The sequence below is a fragment of the Chlamydotis macqueenii genome, chromosome 2 (genome assembly GCF_036417535.1).
Source record: "Chlamydotis macqueenii isolate bChlMac1 chromosome 2, bChlMac1.mat, whole genome shotgun sequence".
Classification (NCBI taxonomy): domain Eukaryota; kingdom Metazoa; phylum Chordata; class Aves; order Otidiformes; family Otididae; genus Chlamydotis; species Chlamydotis macqueenii.
Genome location: NC_141557.1, coordinates 13,720,493 through 13,737,247, shown reverse-complemented (window position 1 = coordinate 13,737,247; position 16,755 = coordinate 13,720,493). Strand labels below are relative to the sequence as shown.

Below are 16,755 nucleotides of genomic sequence, written 5' to 3'. Positions count from 1 at the left end.
TCCAGCTATACAAGTTGTGCGGTGGAGCCACACTGGTGGTAATAAAGCTTTCCCTTCGCCCTCATGAGCTGGTGCGGCTGCCGGGGTGCGTGGGTGCTGCCCCTGCCCGCAGGTGAACTGGGCCAGCTGGGATGCCGGGGGCACTCTTGCTCCGCGGGAAAGGGCTTGGGCCACCGGTCTGCTGAGACTATTTTTAGTAGCTCTCCAGCAAATTTAGGGAGAAAGCAGTTTATCATGAGATCTTGAAAGGTAACATGTAACTCCTACCACCTCACCAATATATTCTGGATCTTCATAGGAAATTTATCTTTAAAGTCTGATAAAGGGTATCATAATAATGGGAAGTTCTGTGTAGCTGGGGATTTTTATTTCATGTGTACCTAAGTGCTTTGCTGTTGGTTTTTCTGATTACTTTTTTTTTTCCCTAGACACAAATTTTATGTTTATTCACAAGAATCTGCACTTGTAAATTAACTTCTCTAGCACCATTTCCCCAGCTTTGTCTTCTAGCTATTTGAATTTTGCCTCATTTTTACTTGTTTAACCTTTGCATTATTACTCAGTCACTTCCAAATGCCAAAGCAGGTATCTTGTTAACCTGACCAGCTCCGAGACTGCTTCCCTGACTAAGTCAGCACCTCTCAGCTCATTCCAGGGTAGGTTAAGCCACAGAGCTACTTCCTATCTTTTGCTAGAAATGCTTTTATCTCAGCACTAGCAACCTGTACCAGCAGTCTGCGAGAGACCTATCTAAGCAAATTCTCACAGAATAGTTGTGGCTGCACCTTCCCTTGGTCTTTCTTGCTAGAACCCACCGGAGGGGAAGGAACACAGATTTTTATCTGAAAAAGGAATTTGGTACGCGGGGCTTCCCCAGCAGGAAGATGACATCTATCTTAGCCTCACTGACAGCAGGGAAAATTGCCACGTTGATTTAGATGTTCCAACAACCATTAAAAAGTGTTTCCAGCAATACAGGAAAATACTATGGCCTTTTCAACTTACAGGTATGTCAATATTCTGATCCTGGTCAATTGGTGTATAAATAGGCACCATGCATACTTCCCAGTGGAGCATCCTTTGCATTTAAGAAGTTAAAATTATTTTTCCCTCCAAGGAGTTAGAGATTGGCATTTTAAATTCCTCCTTTTCATGATCCCGGTAACTTTGTAGAAGTGGAGGAGTCTATTAAGTTACGGGATCTTTGAAAGGGACACCAATAAGCAAGGCAGTGCTCAATGGAACAAGGTTTTTCCCACAAATCATGATTGATATCTGTGTCATTAACAGGGTAGCTGCCCATCTCTTATCGTGATTGACAGGTTAATAAGGGACCTGGGGCTATCTTTTCACTACTAGCACACAACCTAACCAATTGCTTTTAAATGATTGCTAATTTGATAGAATATAAGCAGAAGGCATAAAAAATATCTGGAATGATGTCTAATTCAGCTTTTACTCCTGGTATTCTGAGCAATCCCACTTTGGAAAACTGATTAGAATGTAGTTAACAGATTTTTCAATTTTTTTTTAGACACTCAGTTTTTAAAGAAAATCTTGTAGTTGTTCTTTGGTTCAATTAGGAGCAAAAGAGAAGGGAGTTTTGTAATGCAATTGTCCTGTAAAGGAAAATGTTTTAAATTGGGGAGATTATGTGAGCAGACCACCTGTAGGGCATTCATAGCTCTTTTCTATAATGCTCCAAGCCATGCCTTGCTGCCTGCAGTCTGGCTAACAATGCAGGGAAAAGCTGTTTAAAAGGCTGTTCTCCCTTTTCCCTCTGGTGTTCACTAACTGTTACAAGTCTTCCTCTTAAAATAAAAAAAAAAAAAAAAAAAGTCCCACGTCCCTTTAATTGAAGAACTTTAAGGCTCCACGGTGGCCAATTGGTCTGCAACAAGAGGAACCAGGCAGCAGGGAAAGAAACTTCAGACTATACATCACGTTTGGCGAAGAGAAAAGATCAAAGTTTTCCCAAACTCAAAAGAAACCAAGTTCCCTACAGATTAACCCTATTCATTTAGCTCCTCTTAAAGGAATGATGTTCTGAGCCACTGGGCAGACAGGTAAAAAGTTCAACAATTGCCAAAGCATTCTTCTGTTAATTCAACAGCCTTCTGCTCAAATAAATTAGCTTAGTCCTGACAGAAGAACAATACCTTTTCTCTTGAAAAAGGACCATATTTGATATACAAAAGTTAAGTATGAAAGGTTAAGATGTTAGTTTAATCTGTTAAAGGAGAGACTGATCTAACAAATCTCAACTTGCTGTTCCAGTGCAGTACATGATCTATGAATCCAAAACATTAACCTTTTACACTTCAGTATGCATCCCCAGAAAGAAAGGTGCTTACAGAAGTGTAGGCAACAGATAGGAGAGGTGTGTGTGCACATTCCTAAAATAACACCCATTTTAAAAGGATACTTAACATACCCTGTGAGATGACTCTTTTGCACAGGCTCAGTTTAAAGACACTGTAATCTTTCAAAAAGCAGAGAACCATGGTAAGGCACCTCCCGGTTTTGGCAAACACTTTTTCAGAACAACTTGTTGAATGACTTGTTTTCCTTGTGTCTGCCTATCTCACTGCTTTAACAGAGGCAGCCACCTATTATCCAGTAATGACTCGAGCATGAATGCAGTTTGTAGTTTACGGAACCACCTAAAGACACGGCAGCTGGAATAACCAGGGCAGGAGTAGGGGAAAAGCTTGAAAAAGTCATTTATCAAAAGTCATTTTATTGACAAAATAGAATACTCATATTTGCTCTTACAGGGGTAGGCTCTACACTTTTTTACAAAAAAAAATTTACAGACTGTATAGCTTTGGATATATACATATTTTACACATCTGTACAAGGTAACAAATAATTATATAAATACATCCTTTAACGTAGGAAACCCGTATTTAGCTGGGGTGTATAATTAAGACATGTTTTGATTCAGTCTGTGTTGTAAGGCATTTGCCTGGTCATCAATATCCCAAAAACCTGCAGTCCTAGCAGACTCCCACCTCAGGATAGGGGGGAGGAAGACCCACCCTCCCATGGGGGAAGAGCTGCTGTTAGTCCAGAGCAAATCAGAAGCCGGTGTGCCTTGCCCTCTGCGAGACACGGGTGAGCCTCTACCCTCCTCTGCCAGCAAAATAATAAGCTGGTTCCTTGAAGTACATGCTCCCTGCATATGAATGGAGGGGAAGGAGGAGGGGGCTGGAGCCTGGGGCCTCTGCCAGCTGTATTGTTCTATACAAGCTGTGGCTAATAAGGACCATTAGGGGTTCATTAATGGCACCAAACAGTGAGGGGGCATTTTAGGCAGGCCAATGTCCCTCATTCCCTAACCTTTGGCCTCTTTCCCCCTTCCTCACACTTGAGACAGGGGCATCTGCTTGGGGTAGGAGACAGAGCTGGCGGTGCCTGATCTCCACGTCAGGCCGGTGCTGACATCGCTGTAGAGGGAGCCACCGCCTCCAGCACCAAGTCCTCCTGCCGCAGTGATTGCTGCCTGCCCACCTGCTCCGGCCCCGGTGCCCCCAGCCACAGCAGCACCTTTGCTGGCCCAGCAGCAGCGGGTGCAGAGGGCCCTCCAGGACTCGAGGGTCTTGCCAGACCAGACCCAGACACCAGAGGTGATGCCCACCACCAGGCACATGAAGTACTTGAGCATGAAGACGGCATAGTCAGGGCGACGGGCCTGATCTGGCTGCTGGTCGCGCAGGCAAGGGCAGTTGTGCGTGGCTTCCCAGCGGGGCCGGTTGTGCTGCTCGTAGAAGAGACAGGCAACCACACTGGCAGCTGGCACAGTGTAGAGGACAGTGAAAAGGCCCAGGCGTATCATCAGCTTCTCCAGCTTGTGGGTCTTGGTGGGGCCGCCCTGCTGCTTGATGACACTGCGGATGCGGAAGAGCGAGACGAAGCCGGCGAGCAGGAACATGGAGCCAATGGCCAAGTAGATGAGCAGCGGTGCCAGCACAAAGCCCCGCAAGTTCTCTAGGCTCTGGTTGCCCACGTAGCAGATGCCGGCCACAGGGTCTCCGTCCACAGAGCTGAGCGCCAACACGGCAATGGACTTGACACTGGGGAGTAGCCAGGCGGCCAGGTGGAAATACTGGGCATAGCCAGCGATGGCTTCATTGCCCCACTTCATGCCGGCGGCCAGGAACCAGGTGAGGGAGAGGATGACCCACCAGATGGAGCTGGCCATGCCGAAAAAGTAGACGAGCAGGAAGACCACGGTGCACAGCGCCGGGCCGGTGCTCTCGTACCGCACGTGCTCGGCCACCGCGAGCTCCGGCTGCAGCTCGGCCGCGCCCCCCGCCGCCCCGCGCCCCCCCGCAGCCGCCGCCGCCCCTGCCACTCCCGCCCCGCCGCCGGCCCCCGCCGCCGCCCCGGCCCCTGCGCCGCTCGCCCCCGCTCCGCCGCTGCAGGCCACCTTCTCGTGGCCGGCCACGAGGCGCACCAGGTAGCCGAGAGAGACGAAGAGGTAGCAGGCGGCCAGGAAGATGATGGGGCGCTCGGGGTACTTGAAGCGCTCCATGTCGATGAGGAAGGTGGAGACGGTGGCGAAGGTGGAGAGGAAGCAGAGCACGGACCAGAGCCCGATCCAGAAGGCGGTGAAGGCGCGCTCGTCGGGACTGAAGTAGGGGTTGTGGCAGGGCAGGGCGCAGTTGGCGATCTGCCCCGTCTTGACGCGGTTGTAGAGCGGGTGCCGCTCGCTGGACACCGACACCATGGGCGCCCGGCACTGGCACCCCGGCTCGCAGGGCGGCGGCGGTCGCGGCTTGCGCGGGGCCTCGGCCGGCGGCGGGGGAGCGGCGGCGGCGGGCGCCTTGGCGGGGCCGCCGGGCTTGGCGCCGCGGAGCGGGGGCTTGGCGGGCGGCGGGGCGGCGGTGGTGAGGTCCGTGCGGTTGTAGTCCATGCAGAGCGTGTCCGGGCTGCCCTGCTCGGGAAGGCGGTCGCAACGCATCCTGTCGGGCCAGGCGAAGCCGTACTGGCGCATGAGCGGGGCGCAGCCGGCCTTGGCCCGCTCGCAGACGCTGCGGCAGGGCGGCAGCGGCTTCTTGTAGTCCTCCAGGCAGATGGGGGTGTACATGCTGCAGAGGAAGAAGCGCAGGTCGCTGGAGCACTGGATCTCCACCAGCGGCCAGAACTGGTGCACCTCCAGCCCGGCCTCGTCCTGCGTGTCGTGGTTGAACTGGTTGGGCATGTAGGTGTAGTTGTAGCCGATGCCCTTGCAGAGGGGCACGGTGATCTCCTGGCACGACAGCTCCTTGGCCGAGGAAGAGGAGGAGGCGGCGGCGGCAGCCGAGGCGGCGGCGCAGCCGGCGCGCTGCAGCAGGGACAGGGCGGCGAGCAGCGAGGTGATTTCCAACAGGTAACTCCACTCCATGCTCGGCGGCGGGCGGCGGCGGCGGCCCCGGCTCCTCTCCCGTCCCGCTCGGCAGCCACGGGGAGCACGGCCCGGCAGCTCCCCCCGGCCCCGGCTACCCCTCTGGGGGGCGGAGGGCGGCCCCCTCCGTGCCGGCCGCAGGTGAGAGGGCTCGCAGCCCCCGCGGGGCGGCCCCGCGGGCACCTTGTGAGGGGGAGCCGCCGGAGGAGGAGGGGGTCCGCTCAAGGAAGGCCCCTCAGCCGCCGTCGCATCGCTCCTCGCAGGGCTGGCTGCGCAGGGGGCGGTCGCCGCTTCTCTCGCCGCTGCTCCAGCACCGGCGGGGCACGGAGCGGCGGCGGCACCGAAGTTTCGCCGTCAACCCCCGCGCCGCGCGGTCAAGATGGCTGAGGCGTCCCGGGGACCAGGCGGGGCGCCCCGCGGCGCCGGGCTCCCACCGCCCCGAGCGGGTAGGCAGCGGCGAGGTCGGTGCTGGGGCAGCCGGAGCGGCTCCTCCTGCCGCCCGCTCAAGCGCCCGGTTCTGCAGGCCACCGCCAGCCGGCCAGTCGCTGGCTCTTCGCCTCCTCTTCCTCCGCCGGGGCGAGCCAGGCGCCCCTGGCCGCGATCGCGCCACCTGAGCCGCGCAGCGTGTCCGCGCAACTTCTCGCTCTCCGGCCCCGGTAGCGCCACTCCGGCCGCCGCGCTCTCATGAATATTTATAGCGAGCGCCGCCGGGCCCCGCCTCCCCCACCTCGGCCGCCTATCAGTCGGGTCCGGGTGGGGGACGGGGGGGCGGCCCCCAGCCCTCCTTAAGGTGGAGCCCGCGGCGCGGCGGGCGCTGCTCGGATCCCTCAGCCGCGGGGGACGTGGCGGCGGTTTGTTTTTTTTTTTTTTTTCTGCACTGTGAAACGCTCCCTGCCGGGTGCGTGAGCAGCGGCACGGGTACCTCTGTCCCCTGCGAGGGTTCCTGGTCAAGTCAAGTTCGCTCCGGGAGCGACTGCCCCGGGTCTCCTCGGGAGCGGTTCTCTATAAAACCGCTGGTATCCCGGGAGTTTTCAATCGGTTTGAACATTGCGAACGCCGGTCATCTCCCGGCGAGTGCTGAGCGGCTCGCACCGCGATGCTGGGGCCGCGCTCGGGCCGGTTAGCGGAGGACGTGGTGGGAGCTCGGCGAAGCCCGGGACCTGGTGGCACCGAGTGGTGGCTCGGGGGGCACCTGGCCCGGCCTCCTCGGGATTCCCGCGTCTCCGGAGTCAGCCACCGCGCAACTGTCGGTACACGCGTGTACGACACACGGTGTGAAATACGGTGCTGGTGATCTAGCAGGGGTCACGGCTGAGGGGAGGGCGAGAGCAATGAAGTGGGGACTCCTGGAGCGCAGACAGCTGCGAGGACACGCGCGCCGGCCAGGCAGGGCCGGTCAGTGCGGTACGCACACGTGTACGCGGGGACCGAAGTTCCCCGTGGGACGGCGGGGAGCAGCCCCGCGCCCCGGCAGGTGAACCTTTCCCCGGCAGGGCAGCCCCTGCCGCAGGTGTGCGGGGCCGCTTGGCCCGGGCCGGTGCCCCTCCAGCCGGGGTGAGGGGCTGCGGCGGGCACACACGCAGCCCGCGCCGCCCCCGGCGAGTGACCTGCGGCCCAGCCGGAGCTGCGGGAGGCCGGTTCCAGCCGGGCCGCGGCTCCCCGAGTTTCCGCGTCAGCCCGGCGGCGGAGGCGGCGACCCGCTCAAGGACCGGCCGCGCCCGGTGCTGGGGCCGCGCCGCCGGCAGCCGCGAGGGCCTGCGGGGGCTGAGGCGCCACGCGCGCGCCTGGCTCCCCGCGCAGGCGCCGCCGCCCGACGCCGCGGGCCGCCCCCCTTGGCCCCGCCGCCCTCCGTGGGGCGGCCCTGAGGGGTCTTGCGGCGTTCCCCTGCCCGCTCCGGGGAAGGGCAGGTGGAGGAGGGGGTGGTGTTTCGGCGGCCGGACCACCTTAAGGGGAGCGGCGGCGGGCGCGGGTTCGGTGCGGCGCGGGGCCGTCCCGGGGGGTTGTCGTCCTCCCAGGACGGGGCGTTTGTTCGTTAATTGCCGCGCTGTTGCGCCTCGCGCGCGTGTGGGGCTCCCGCTGGGGCTGTGGTGACTGTCACCCGGGAACGCGCCGCGCGGGGGGGTGTGTGGGGGGCGGTGGCGTGAAACAGTGTGCTTCTCCGGGTTTCACATCGGGAGAAGCGGGACCGGGACCGGGGCTGGGGAGCGGGGACGGGGAACGGGGCCGCCCCGGGAGACGGTGCGGTAGCGGCGGAGGGAAATGAAACGCGTGGGGCAAAACAAACAAAAAAAAGCAATCGCGAGTGTGCTGGCTGTGCTAACAGGATCCGCTCCGCTCCTGTCTGTCGCTCCGGTTAACCGGACACAGGGATTACCCCGCGAGGAGGAAATGGGCGATAATGGGGCCATAAACACGCTCCCCGTGCAGTCACTGCGGGCGTTTGCAGAGCGCCCCCCCCCTTCCCCCGCGCCCACCTGCGGGGCGGTTCGGCGCTCAGGCGTGACACAGAAGTGCTTGCAGGACGTGGCCGTGCCCCTCCGTGTCCCACGTCCTGGGCTCTGGAATCCGTCCCGCTACTACACGTGTAGCGGCATTTCTGGGAAAAATCAGAACTTTTCCGAAAGTAGCAGCTGGTTCTTTTAGTGCTAATTTAATTAATGCCCTACTGAAAAGTGTTAGGAGATTGAACGATGCCCAGGGAAGAAAAGGGAATTAAAAATTTGTCATCTGGCTGACAGAGGTTTAAAAAGTCCCTCTCCAGTCCGGGATGTGATGCTCTATGATAAGAAGTGACTGTTCGGCTGTTGGCTGCTTGCGGAGTACCTTATTTAAAAATCTCTAGAGAATGCAAAATCGAGTGAGCCTGGCCGGGAGAGCGGGGCGAGTCCGTAAATTACGGCTCTGTCAGGATCCCTGTTGCCTGTTACAAAGTACCTTTTTACGCTGAACTTCAGCTCTGCACTACAGAGACAGCAGATGTGAGGTGATGGCTTCCAAAAGCAACACAGATGCTGTAAAATTTCCATTGCAATATTTCAGCAAGGAAACTCAGGAGACATGCTGAATGCTGCAGTTTAGAATTACACTATAACTCTTCTAGAAATAAGAGAATACCAAGTTTCTCAACAGTATGATTGCCTTCATTTTTACTGTCGTTCATACGCTCTTGTTTTCTTACAGCGTGGAAGGAGATGCAGCACAAAGATACTGTGTGTCTTGAAGCTGTTGAGTAATGACAAAATTGGTAATACGGAACTTTATGGCAATTTAGTAATGACTGCATATCCAAATTCCCTCATAAGACCATGGTAATTTTGGAAATTGTCTTTCAGGTATATAAAGCAGCACAGCTGTGGGGAGAATGCTGTACTTCACGTGACTGAAAAGCAGCCTGGATAGCTCAGGGCTGTGGAATCGCAACCCATTGTGTGTTCCTCATATACTGAGACTTCCCTAAAATCAGTGGAAGTACTGAGGTGAAGGAATCAAGGGTCAAGTCTTTAAAATGGTTTGTGTGTTTATTCCAGAAAATACAGCAGCTGCTTTTTCTGAAAAGCTGAGCTTTGCTATACTGATTACTTCACAGCACTTTTTGCAGGGGTTCCAGAACAGATGTCCAGTCATCAAATCATGCAGAAATATAAAGCTGGCAAGAATGTTGCGGATACTACAACCTTTTGCAAAGCTGTGGATTTGCCATCAAGTAGATCATGCTTCTCCAAGTCTTTCTTGATACAGATATTCATGCCTCTTTTATTCAAACAAACATTTAGGTTTGTCGCTGGCCTCTCTAACATAAGCTTAATTTTTGTGTCCATCTAAGACTTTGCTTTTGGATCACACCAAGCCAGGTAATGGTAACTACAGGGCATTTTAGTTCAAGGTTAGTAAATTGACTCTTGATTCTTTTTTTTTTTTTTTCAGTGGAAAGAAAAATACCACATAAAACCTAGGATTTAAAATGGTATTTTGTTTATTTAAAAGTACAGATGTTTAGTTTATAAGATTGAAAATTTGCTTTTTAATTGCCACCTAATGTTCTTCAGCAAATTTTAGTGGCATTTAGTGTGGCATTGTCTGCATTGGATAGGTCAATGAATGCTGCTTTTATAAAAATGTTTGAAAAGAAGAACTCAGTCCATGGAAATTGTTCAAATAATCTTGTTAGAATGAAGCTTTGACTGAAGGCACTAATTTCATGGATTAAACCCAGAAGGGGCTGTTTAGGCTGATCTCCTTCCTATCGCAGGCCACAGACCTTTATCTGGAGACTGTCTGTGCAAATACTGGTTAGCTGCAAGACACAGGGGATTTTGTGTGGCCGGTACATTGAACAGCAGCACGAAACTAGAAACTGGAACTTTTTGAGGACAGGGTAAATGGGAGCAGGAAGAAATAGTATTTTTACAGGCAAATTAGTAGACAGCGTAAGGTAGAGTTGTGGCATCCTACTATGTTCAGCTTTTCCCTAAAAAGTACCAATTAAGAGAAACTGTTTTTTCCAGTCTGTACTTTTCTCTCGCCTGCCACATGTAGTCCAGAACCGAGCAACGTGATGGGCAGTCCAAGTATGGGAAGGAACGCATAGATTTGTACTTCTGCAAGTCTGCAAAGCAGAAATTATGAGTGAAAATCCAGCACTGTGAAATCTGCAAAGAAAGAGGGATGGGAGAGTGCAGTGTGGATATATGACTTAGATTTTGATAGATATTTTTCCTTTCACAAAAAAAAATTAAATGGCATTGATGCATCTTCTGAGGCAGCCTGTATTTTACTGTGATTCATGAGAACTTTTTGTAGACAAGAAGAATAATGTTCTGCTTACATCTTTTCAGGGATGTCAGATCTGATTGTGGATGGGCACAGGACCATGATTCTCCTCTTGGTCAGTGAGAGACGTGAGAGCCTTTAGGCAAAAAGAAAATAGGCTGAATACAATCTGCTGCAGTAGCTACTGCAGGAGTGCAGTGAGCAGGTGGCAGAGAAGGAGGAGAAGCTGCTGGAAGACTACTTTGCTGTCCCTTTACCATCACAGAGGATGACAAAGTGATTGATTAGTTCTGTGTTCTGAGGATTGCTCCAGCAGTGAAGCTGCGGGTTGTGGTCCTGAATGCAGCTGGAGGATTTTCTGCTGAACGTAGAAGCAGGCCATGCTTGGACTCCTTCCTGAGGCTGCTGTGGATGTGTAGGCTTCGCTAGAGAAGCAGCACAAGCAGCAGAAAGAGCGTAAGAAGTCAGTGGGAACGGCAGCTTAGCATGAGGGCAATGTAATATCAATGTGTATCAAAGGTCTTACCTTTATTCTCCCACACTATGCAGCTGATGATCGGGCTGCAATGTTGGCTCACTCAGTGCAATCATATATTGCTTCATTTCTCATTAGTGCAACAATGCAGGAGGAAGGAATGCAAGAAAATACAGATTACAGGGATTATGAAAGAAAGTAAGTGTTCTTGAGGGCAATCTTTTTAATTTTTTTAATGTTGTTTTTTAATTTTTGCCCATACTTAGCGAGCTTTATTTATAATCTACCTGTGCTACAGATTGCAATACCTCATGGTTTGATATTTCACACGTGATAAACCGTGACTTGCAGACAAATTGTCCCAAGTTAAACAGTCCATTGATTCATTGTCACCGTATTTGGAGAATAAAACAACTGATGCAGTTAAATTGCTAACCGTATTAAGTATGTATGGATATAGTGGGAAGTGTTGTCTTCCTCTGATTGCCTGGGTAACCATGAATTTACTTGCTAGCAACTGCTGGAACATTAGTATGTGAATGCACTCTCCAGTCCCGGGAAGGTTATGAAGACTGGCAAGGAGAGGTTTGGTCTCGGGTTAATATGACAGTATATGCATGCACCACTTTCTCCTAAAAGTCAAAGCTTGTCCAGACCTCTGTCATGCCAGTGACTTCTGCGGTATTTGTGATTCTCTCTTCATGCTCCATCAAAATGTTGTTAATGCTCATGTATGCTCAAGTGGCACATGCACCATCGTTACTGCCCACATGGGTCAGGATGTCCATTTGGTCAGTCTTCAGTTTGGGAGACCTCAGTTTTAACAACAGTGACAGTGGACAGGGTACTAGCACAGGTAACTCTTACCAACTCTGAGTATCGATGCTGACGGGGTGTAACGAAGAACCACAAGAGAGGAGCCAAGGGAGTGCAGGGTTCTCTTTCATATACTGTGAATCAGAGTTGGAGCGGCTCAGTCGCCACACTGCGAGGAGCCGTGGGACTTCTGGCAAGAAATCCAGCCCAGCCGCTGCGCAGCTCTCTGCTAGCTGATCTAGCCTGGTGGAAGCAGACATGGAAGAAGAAGACATGAAAAGCTTTGAGCTAAGGATTCCCCATCCGCAGTAGGTTCGTCTGGGCTATCTGAGCTGATGCAGAGACACGATTGGGCAGTGTAGTCCACTTTGACTTGCTAGCTTTTGCATAAACTATAGGAAGACATTAGTTTACATGTATGCCCTCTCACATGCTGTAAATTAAATGAGAAATTAATGAGGTGAGGCACTTATGAGTAAGAAGTGAACTGAAGAAAAAGTGACACTTTGCGTTGAAAGGCGGGATAAGGATAAAACCCGGATATGAGAAAGCGAAACTTTGTATCACTGATTTGAAAAGGAATGTGTGTCCTTAAATCCTTGAGCAATACAAAGTTGTTCATAAATTCTGACACTACTTTTTGCACTCGTAAGTCACTAGTAGCATAATTTAAGGGAATAATATTTTGTGTACATGTTTGAAGTGGACATTTTTTAAGTTTCACTGTTTCCAATCCCAACTTTTGATGGAGGATGCACAGTAGTAGTTTTTTTAAATATTGAATGATAAAAATCTCACTGAGAAATTCTTACTGAAATTACTCACTGCCCTGGAGTTAAAATGGAAATAACAAACCTATCTTTCATCACTCATTTTGAATATTTGTTCTTTGTATTTCACTTACTCTAAACACATTTTTTATCTCTAGGGTTAGATCCTGACTAATCCTTCACTGTGCTCATTTTGCTGGGACAATACGTAAGTGGCTGGTGATTCCAAATATGAATAAGGACAGCAGGCTTGGGCTTGTGCTAATTGTGGTAAATAAATTGGCCTTGAGAATGACAAGTTGTGTTAGCACTTTTCACTTTATAACATTAGACAGTCAAAGATGTTGACTGTGTGCGGGGAATCGGTGTTAGGAACTGCTTACAGAGGGCACTCAGGTGCCCTCAGCTTTTCTGTCTCAGCAGAAACTCACTCTTAAAAACCTTTCTCTATTTTTATTCTAGTAAAAGAAGGGTATGATTGAAAAGCAAAGTGTTGAGAGGAATTCCTCTGAATAGCAAAATGTCCTTCCCTTTGTTTTACCCACTGAGTTTTTAATAAGAATATTCCTTTGCCAGTTCCTTTGAATTTTCTTGGTTCTTAGTTGGTGCTAATGATGGCGGTAATAGTTCTCTGTGTGTGTGGTGGGGGAAAAGAAAATAGTACCCCACTGGTATGAGATTTTTTTGCAGTTGTCTTTTGTTGGCTCACAACAGTGTTACGAAAAATACAGTCTTGACTGATTCCTTGTCTTTTATTTCTTTTATTTATACATTTATTTTGCCTTTAGGGTTGGGGGATGCAATTGTATGGCAGGAAATAGCCACAAGGGAAGAGATGAGTATTAGAAATGTAGTTCTAACATTGTCCCTGATGGTATTAGTTGGGTGCTTCTGTCTTGTCTGGTTAGGGCCTGTTTCTGGGTGGGAGGCTTTCAGTTCTTCCAGTGGATTGTGGGGTTCCAAGAAAAGGGGTGATGACAGCTGTAATGGGATAGCTGTTACTCTCACTTTTTATTGCATTAGCCTTATCAAATTTATTCCTTCTGGTTAATTCACTGAATTAGAGAGCCCTGAAAGGAAATAAAAAATGGAATATCTAATTTTCTTGCCACTTTGCTAATTTTGCTGTACAGATTTTTTATATTACAGATTTCTTACCTAGTAAGTGTAGCCATTGTTTGAATCTTACCTTCATCCTTTGCTTTTGTATGTTAGGCTGGTTGGTCTTTTATAACATTGGGCTCATACACTATCTAACAAGCCCTTATTGTTTTTGTTTGGTTTTAGCTCCTTGGCTTTTGAACAGTCCTGCTAACACGACTGCTGTGTAAAATTTGAAACATTTTACTGCTCTTGAAACTTTTTCTGACTTGTGTATGGATGGATCCAGATGCTAGGTTTGAATCTGCAGGTTAATGAGTGAGACCTTGCTTGACCCATGAAATTACCTGCATGAGTTTTTAATTAAAAATACAAAGCTTTTTTTTTCATTTTTTGTCTTAATTTTCCAGGAAAAACTACATGGTTTGACAGAATTCAGAGGACTGGAAGACTTTGTCGGAAAACTAACATTTCTTGATCTGAAAAATGTTACTGTAGTCCTCCTCTGACGTTATCACCTGGATGCCTACTGGTTCTATTCAGCAAGGCTGAGGCTGCCTACCACCTCTGACACTGTGCCATGATCTTTCCTCTTTGAAGGGAGTGCTGGAAGTAGGGAATCCCTCAAAGTGATCTATTATCGGGGTTGTCATTTAAGTGGTAAGTCTAGGTGATTGAGGAAATCTGCCACATAAAGCAGGTAAGCCACAGATTTAATGAGATGCTACACGAGCAGTTCTTAATAACATTTTTTGTTTTCAATCACAATATTTTGGTTTATAAGTTTGGCCTTTTGGTAAGAAAAGTATATTTGCAGAAGCACATACTTAGACATGCAAAAAAAAAAAATCCAACCAAAAAGTGTTTAGTTGAAAGCCTCGTTTCCCATTAAAAATAGATGCAGTGGAAAATTTTCAAGCAGCCCTATATTTAACCTCCTTGGATCAAAATTCGGTTGTTGGACTGATGGAGGCTCACTGAGGTTTGTTGCTGCTTTTGTTAGGGTGTCTGTTTTTTCACTCATGACATCTGCCTGATTTTCCAGCTATATTCAACCTTCTTATAATTCTTGCTATTGCAGCATTTTACTGTGCTCCCACTGGACTCAACTTGCTGGGATGTGTGCAAACTCAAAGTTTCTTTCAAGGGGTGTCAATCCTGCTTTTTTATTTTGGCTGGGTTTTAGTAAGCAAATATGAGTAGCTGTATCCACTGAACACTGAATACACACAAAACATAGCATCTCTGTGATGCAGTTCTTAGTTCTGTGCCCAAGGTAGCCTTGCTTTGGGATGCGTGGATGCAAACGGCATACGTGAGTTTAAGGGGTAATGGGGTAAGTGCTTTAAAGAGAAGACCCGTTTGGGCAAGCTAAACAGAGCAATCACATCAGTCTCAGGAATTCCTGAGTTATTCTGGGAAAATGCTGTGTGTGATTTCTTTGCTCATGCTCTCTTCTCTTGGCTCTGACTTGTGGCTGCTTTTGGAAGCGGGATACTGAGCTAAACGGACCTTTGATCTAAATTGGCATAGCCATCCTTGGGTAAGGAGAAGTACGCTGATAAATGACTAAGTGTGGGCTTTGGCAATCTGGAATTCAGCAAAATTTATCAGAAATGAAACTTCTTCCTCTAAGAAAAGTGTAAGCCAATCACAGAAGATATGAGCATGGGGATAGAGAATTTCATCTGAATAGGTTGTGATTCTTGAGTCTCAAACTTTCTGTTGATTTTTTTTTTCTTTTGCAGCTTCCATTTCTCTTTGATTTCTTCTCGTAGCAGTAAGAATTTTCTACAACTACGTCTTAAATACAGCTGTGAGCCTCTTTGGGTGTTCTTCCGAAGTTGGTGGGTGGAACATTGGTGTAAGACTCCTGCAGCGTTCACTGGACTTTATATTAAGACAAGAAGAGAAAACAAAGCGAATATTGAAATTCAGGGAGGAAAATTGTTAATGTGACCTACATTAGTTTTAGTATGTGTTATGTTCTGTCATTAGTTCAGTGTTAGAATGCAGTTTGTAGCCAGAATCTATCAGCAACTGGCGACATGTGGTGTTTCTTAAGCAAAAGTTGATTACTATTCTTTATTGCTTGTTTTGCATCTTAGCACTCTTACAGAAATATCATTCCAGATATTTTTAACTTTGTTTTCATGGCAATTTAATTTAGATCGCTTCGTGGCTGCTAAGCAATACTATGCTTTTTTAGCCTTCACAGGCATTAATGATCAAATCTGTAAATGAGCATATGCTTAGTTTTGTAGGGCAGCAGCTAATTTTTTTCTGTATTTTTAATAAACTCTTCAGAAGTTTTACAATTACCTGAAAGTACATGTATGTAGTTACACTCCTGTGTACTTAAGTTTACTTGTTAGTTACATTGACCAATATAGGTGGGATCTCTTTTATTTCATTTCCATCTTTATTTCTTTTTTCCTTCAAATTTCTGTCAGCAGAATTTTATTACAGTACATTGTCACTAGAGGACCAGTAATTTTCCTCTTCTCTGTTATTACTTTAGAATTATTTTAAATAAATGTTTGCAAGAAACGATAATAGCCAGACAATGTTTGAAAGGAAGAAATATTTTGATTATTGTTGAGAAAGAGATTCATCATTCTAGTACCAAAATTGGGGTGGGAAAGAGAACAGAGAAAGGAAAGCACAATATTAAAGTACAAGAGTGAACTCCTCTGGTACCACTTCCCAGCTGTTCATGTGTGGAATCCAAATACTTTTTGAAGCATAGCACTACACAGTCCATTAGCTTTATTTCAAGTAATCATTGTGTAAGGAAGAAATTTTAGTACATTAGAATTCATGAGTTGAAAAAAGTAGCAAAAAAAAATTATATCCATGTTTTCCTAAAAAAGCAGTGAAAGTATGTAAATTCTCTTTAAATGAACTCGGAAATTTTGTGATGTGAAAGGAGAGCTTGTAATCCTGTCTCTAAAGTGTGTCAAGAATAGCACGAATAGTATGACTGCTTGCACATAATTTGTATGCCTTAATCTGAATCGTAATTATAGTGCCAAGAAGTGAGAAGCAAGTAGAGTTGCCAAATCTGTCCACTGTTTTGAAACTGGAAGAATTGTGGGAAGTAACTGGGTGCAAAATAAACATATGTTCACAAGTAATTGGACTGAGACTATTAAATTTCTTTCATTTAAGTAGTAAGCAGTAACTACTTAAACTTCAAGCAAAAGCAAAGATTAGATCCTGCAAAACTTTCTCATGCAAAATAGTCTATCCTCATGTCAGTGATTGTGGACACTTTAACGTGTCTACTTGCTTGAGAGAAGATTTGTCAAATCGGGTCTTTAAATGGGAGAGAGGATTAGGAAACAACAAACAAAATTCAGCTTGCAGTGGGAGTTAACTTTGGGGGTGCGGGGCAGAGAATGAACAGTGAATATCACCATCTTTTCAATGTT

At 48.5% G+C, this 16,755-nt stretch overlaps 1 protein-coding gene and 1 long non-coding RNA gene across 2 annotated transcripts; one reads left to right on the top strand and one right to left on the bottom strand.

Annotated features, from left to right (window-relative positions):
- Positions 1–2,720: 2,720 nt before the first annotated feature.
- FZD8 (frizzled class receptor 8) lies at positions 2,721–6,093 on the bottom strand. Its single transcript, XM_010121599.2, has one exon. It carries the CDS (start codon positions 5,387–5,389, stop codon positions 3,365–3,367), a length of 2,025 nt encoding a protein of 674 aa, XP_010119901.2. The 5' UTR covers positions 5,390–6,093; the 3' UTR covers positions 2,721–3,364.
- Positions 6,094–8,563: 2,470 nt separating this feature from the next.
- On the top strand, positions 8,564–16,458 carry LOC147601588 (uncharacterized). Its single transcript, XR_015257906.1, has 3 exons — positions 8,564–10,832; positions 12,379–12,428; positions 13,732–16,458. It is a non-coding gene; the product is annotated as an uncharacterized LOC147601588 (long non-coding RNA).
- Positions 16,459–16,755: the final 297 nt, after the last annotated feature.

Coding starts and splice junctions, on each gene's coding strand:
- FZD8 (XM_010121599.2), bottom strand. CDS start 5,389: ATGGAGTGGAGTTACCTGTTGGAAATCACCTCGCTGCTCGCCGCCCTG.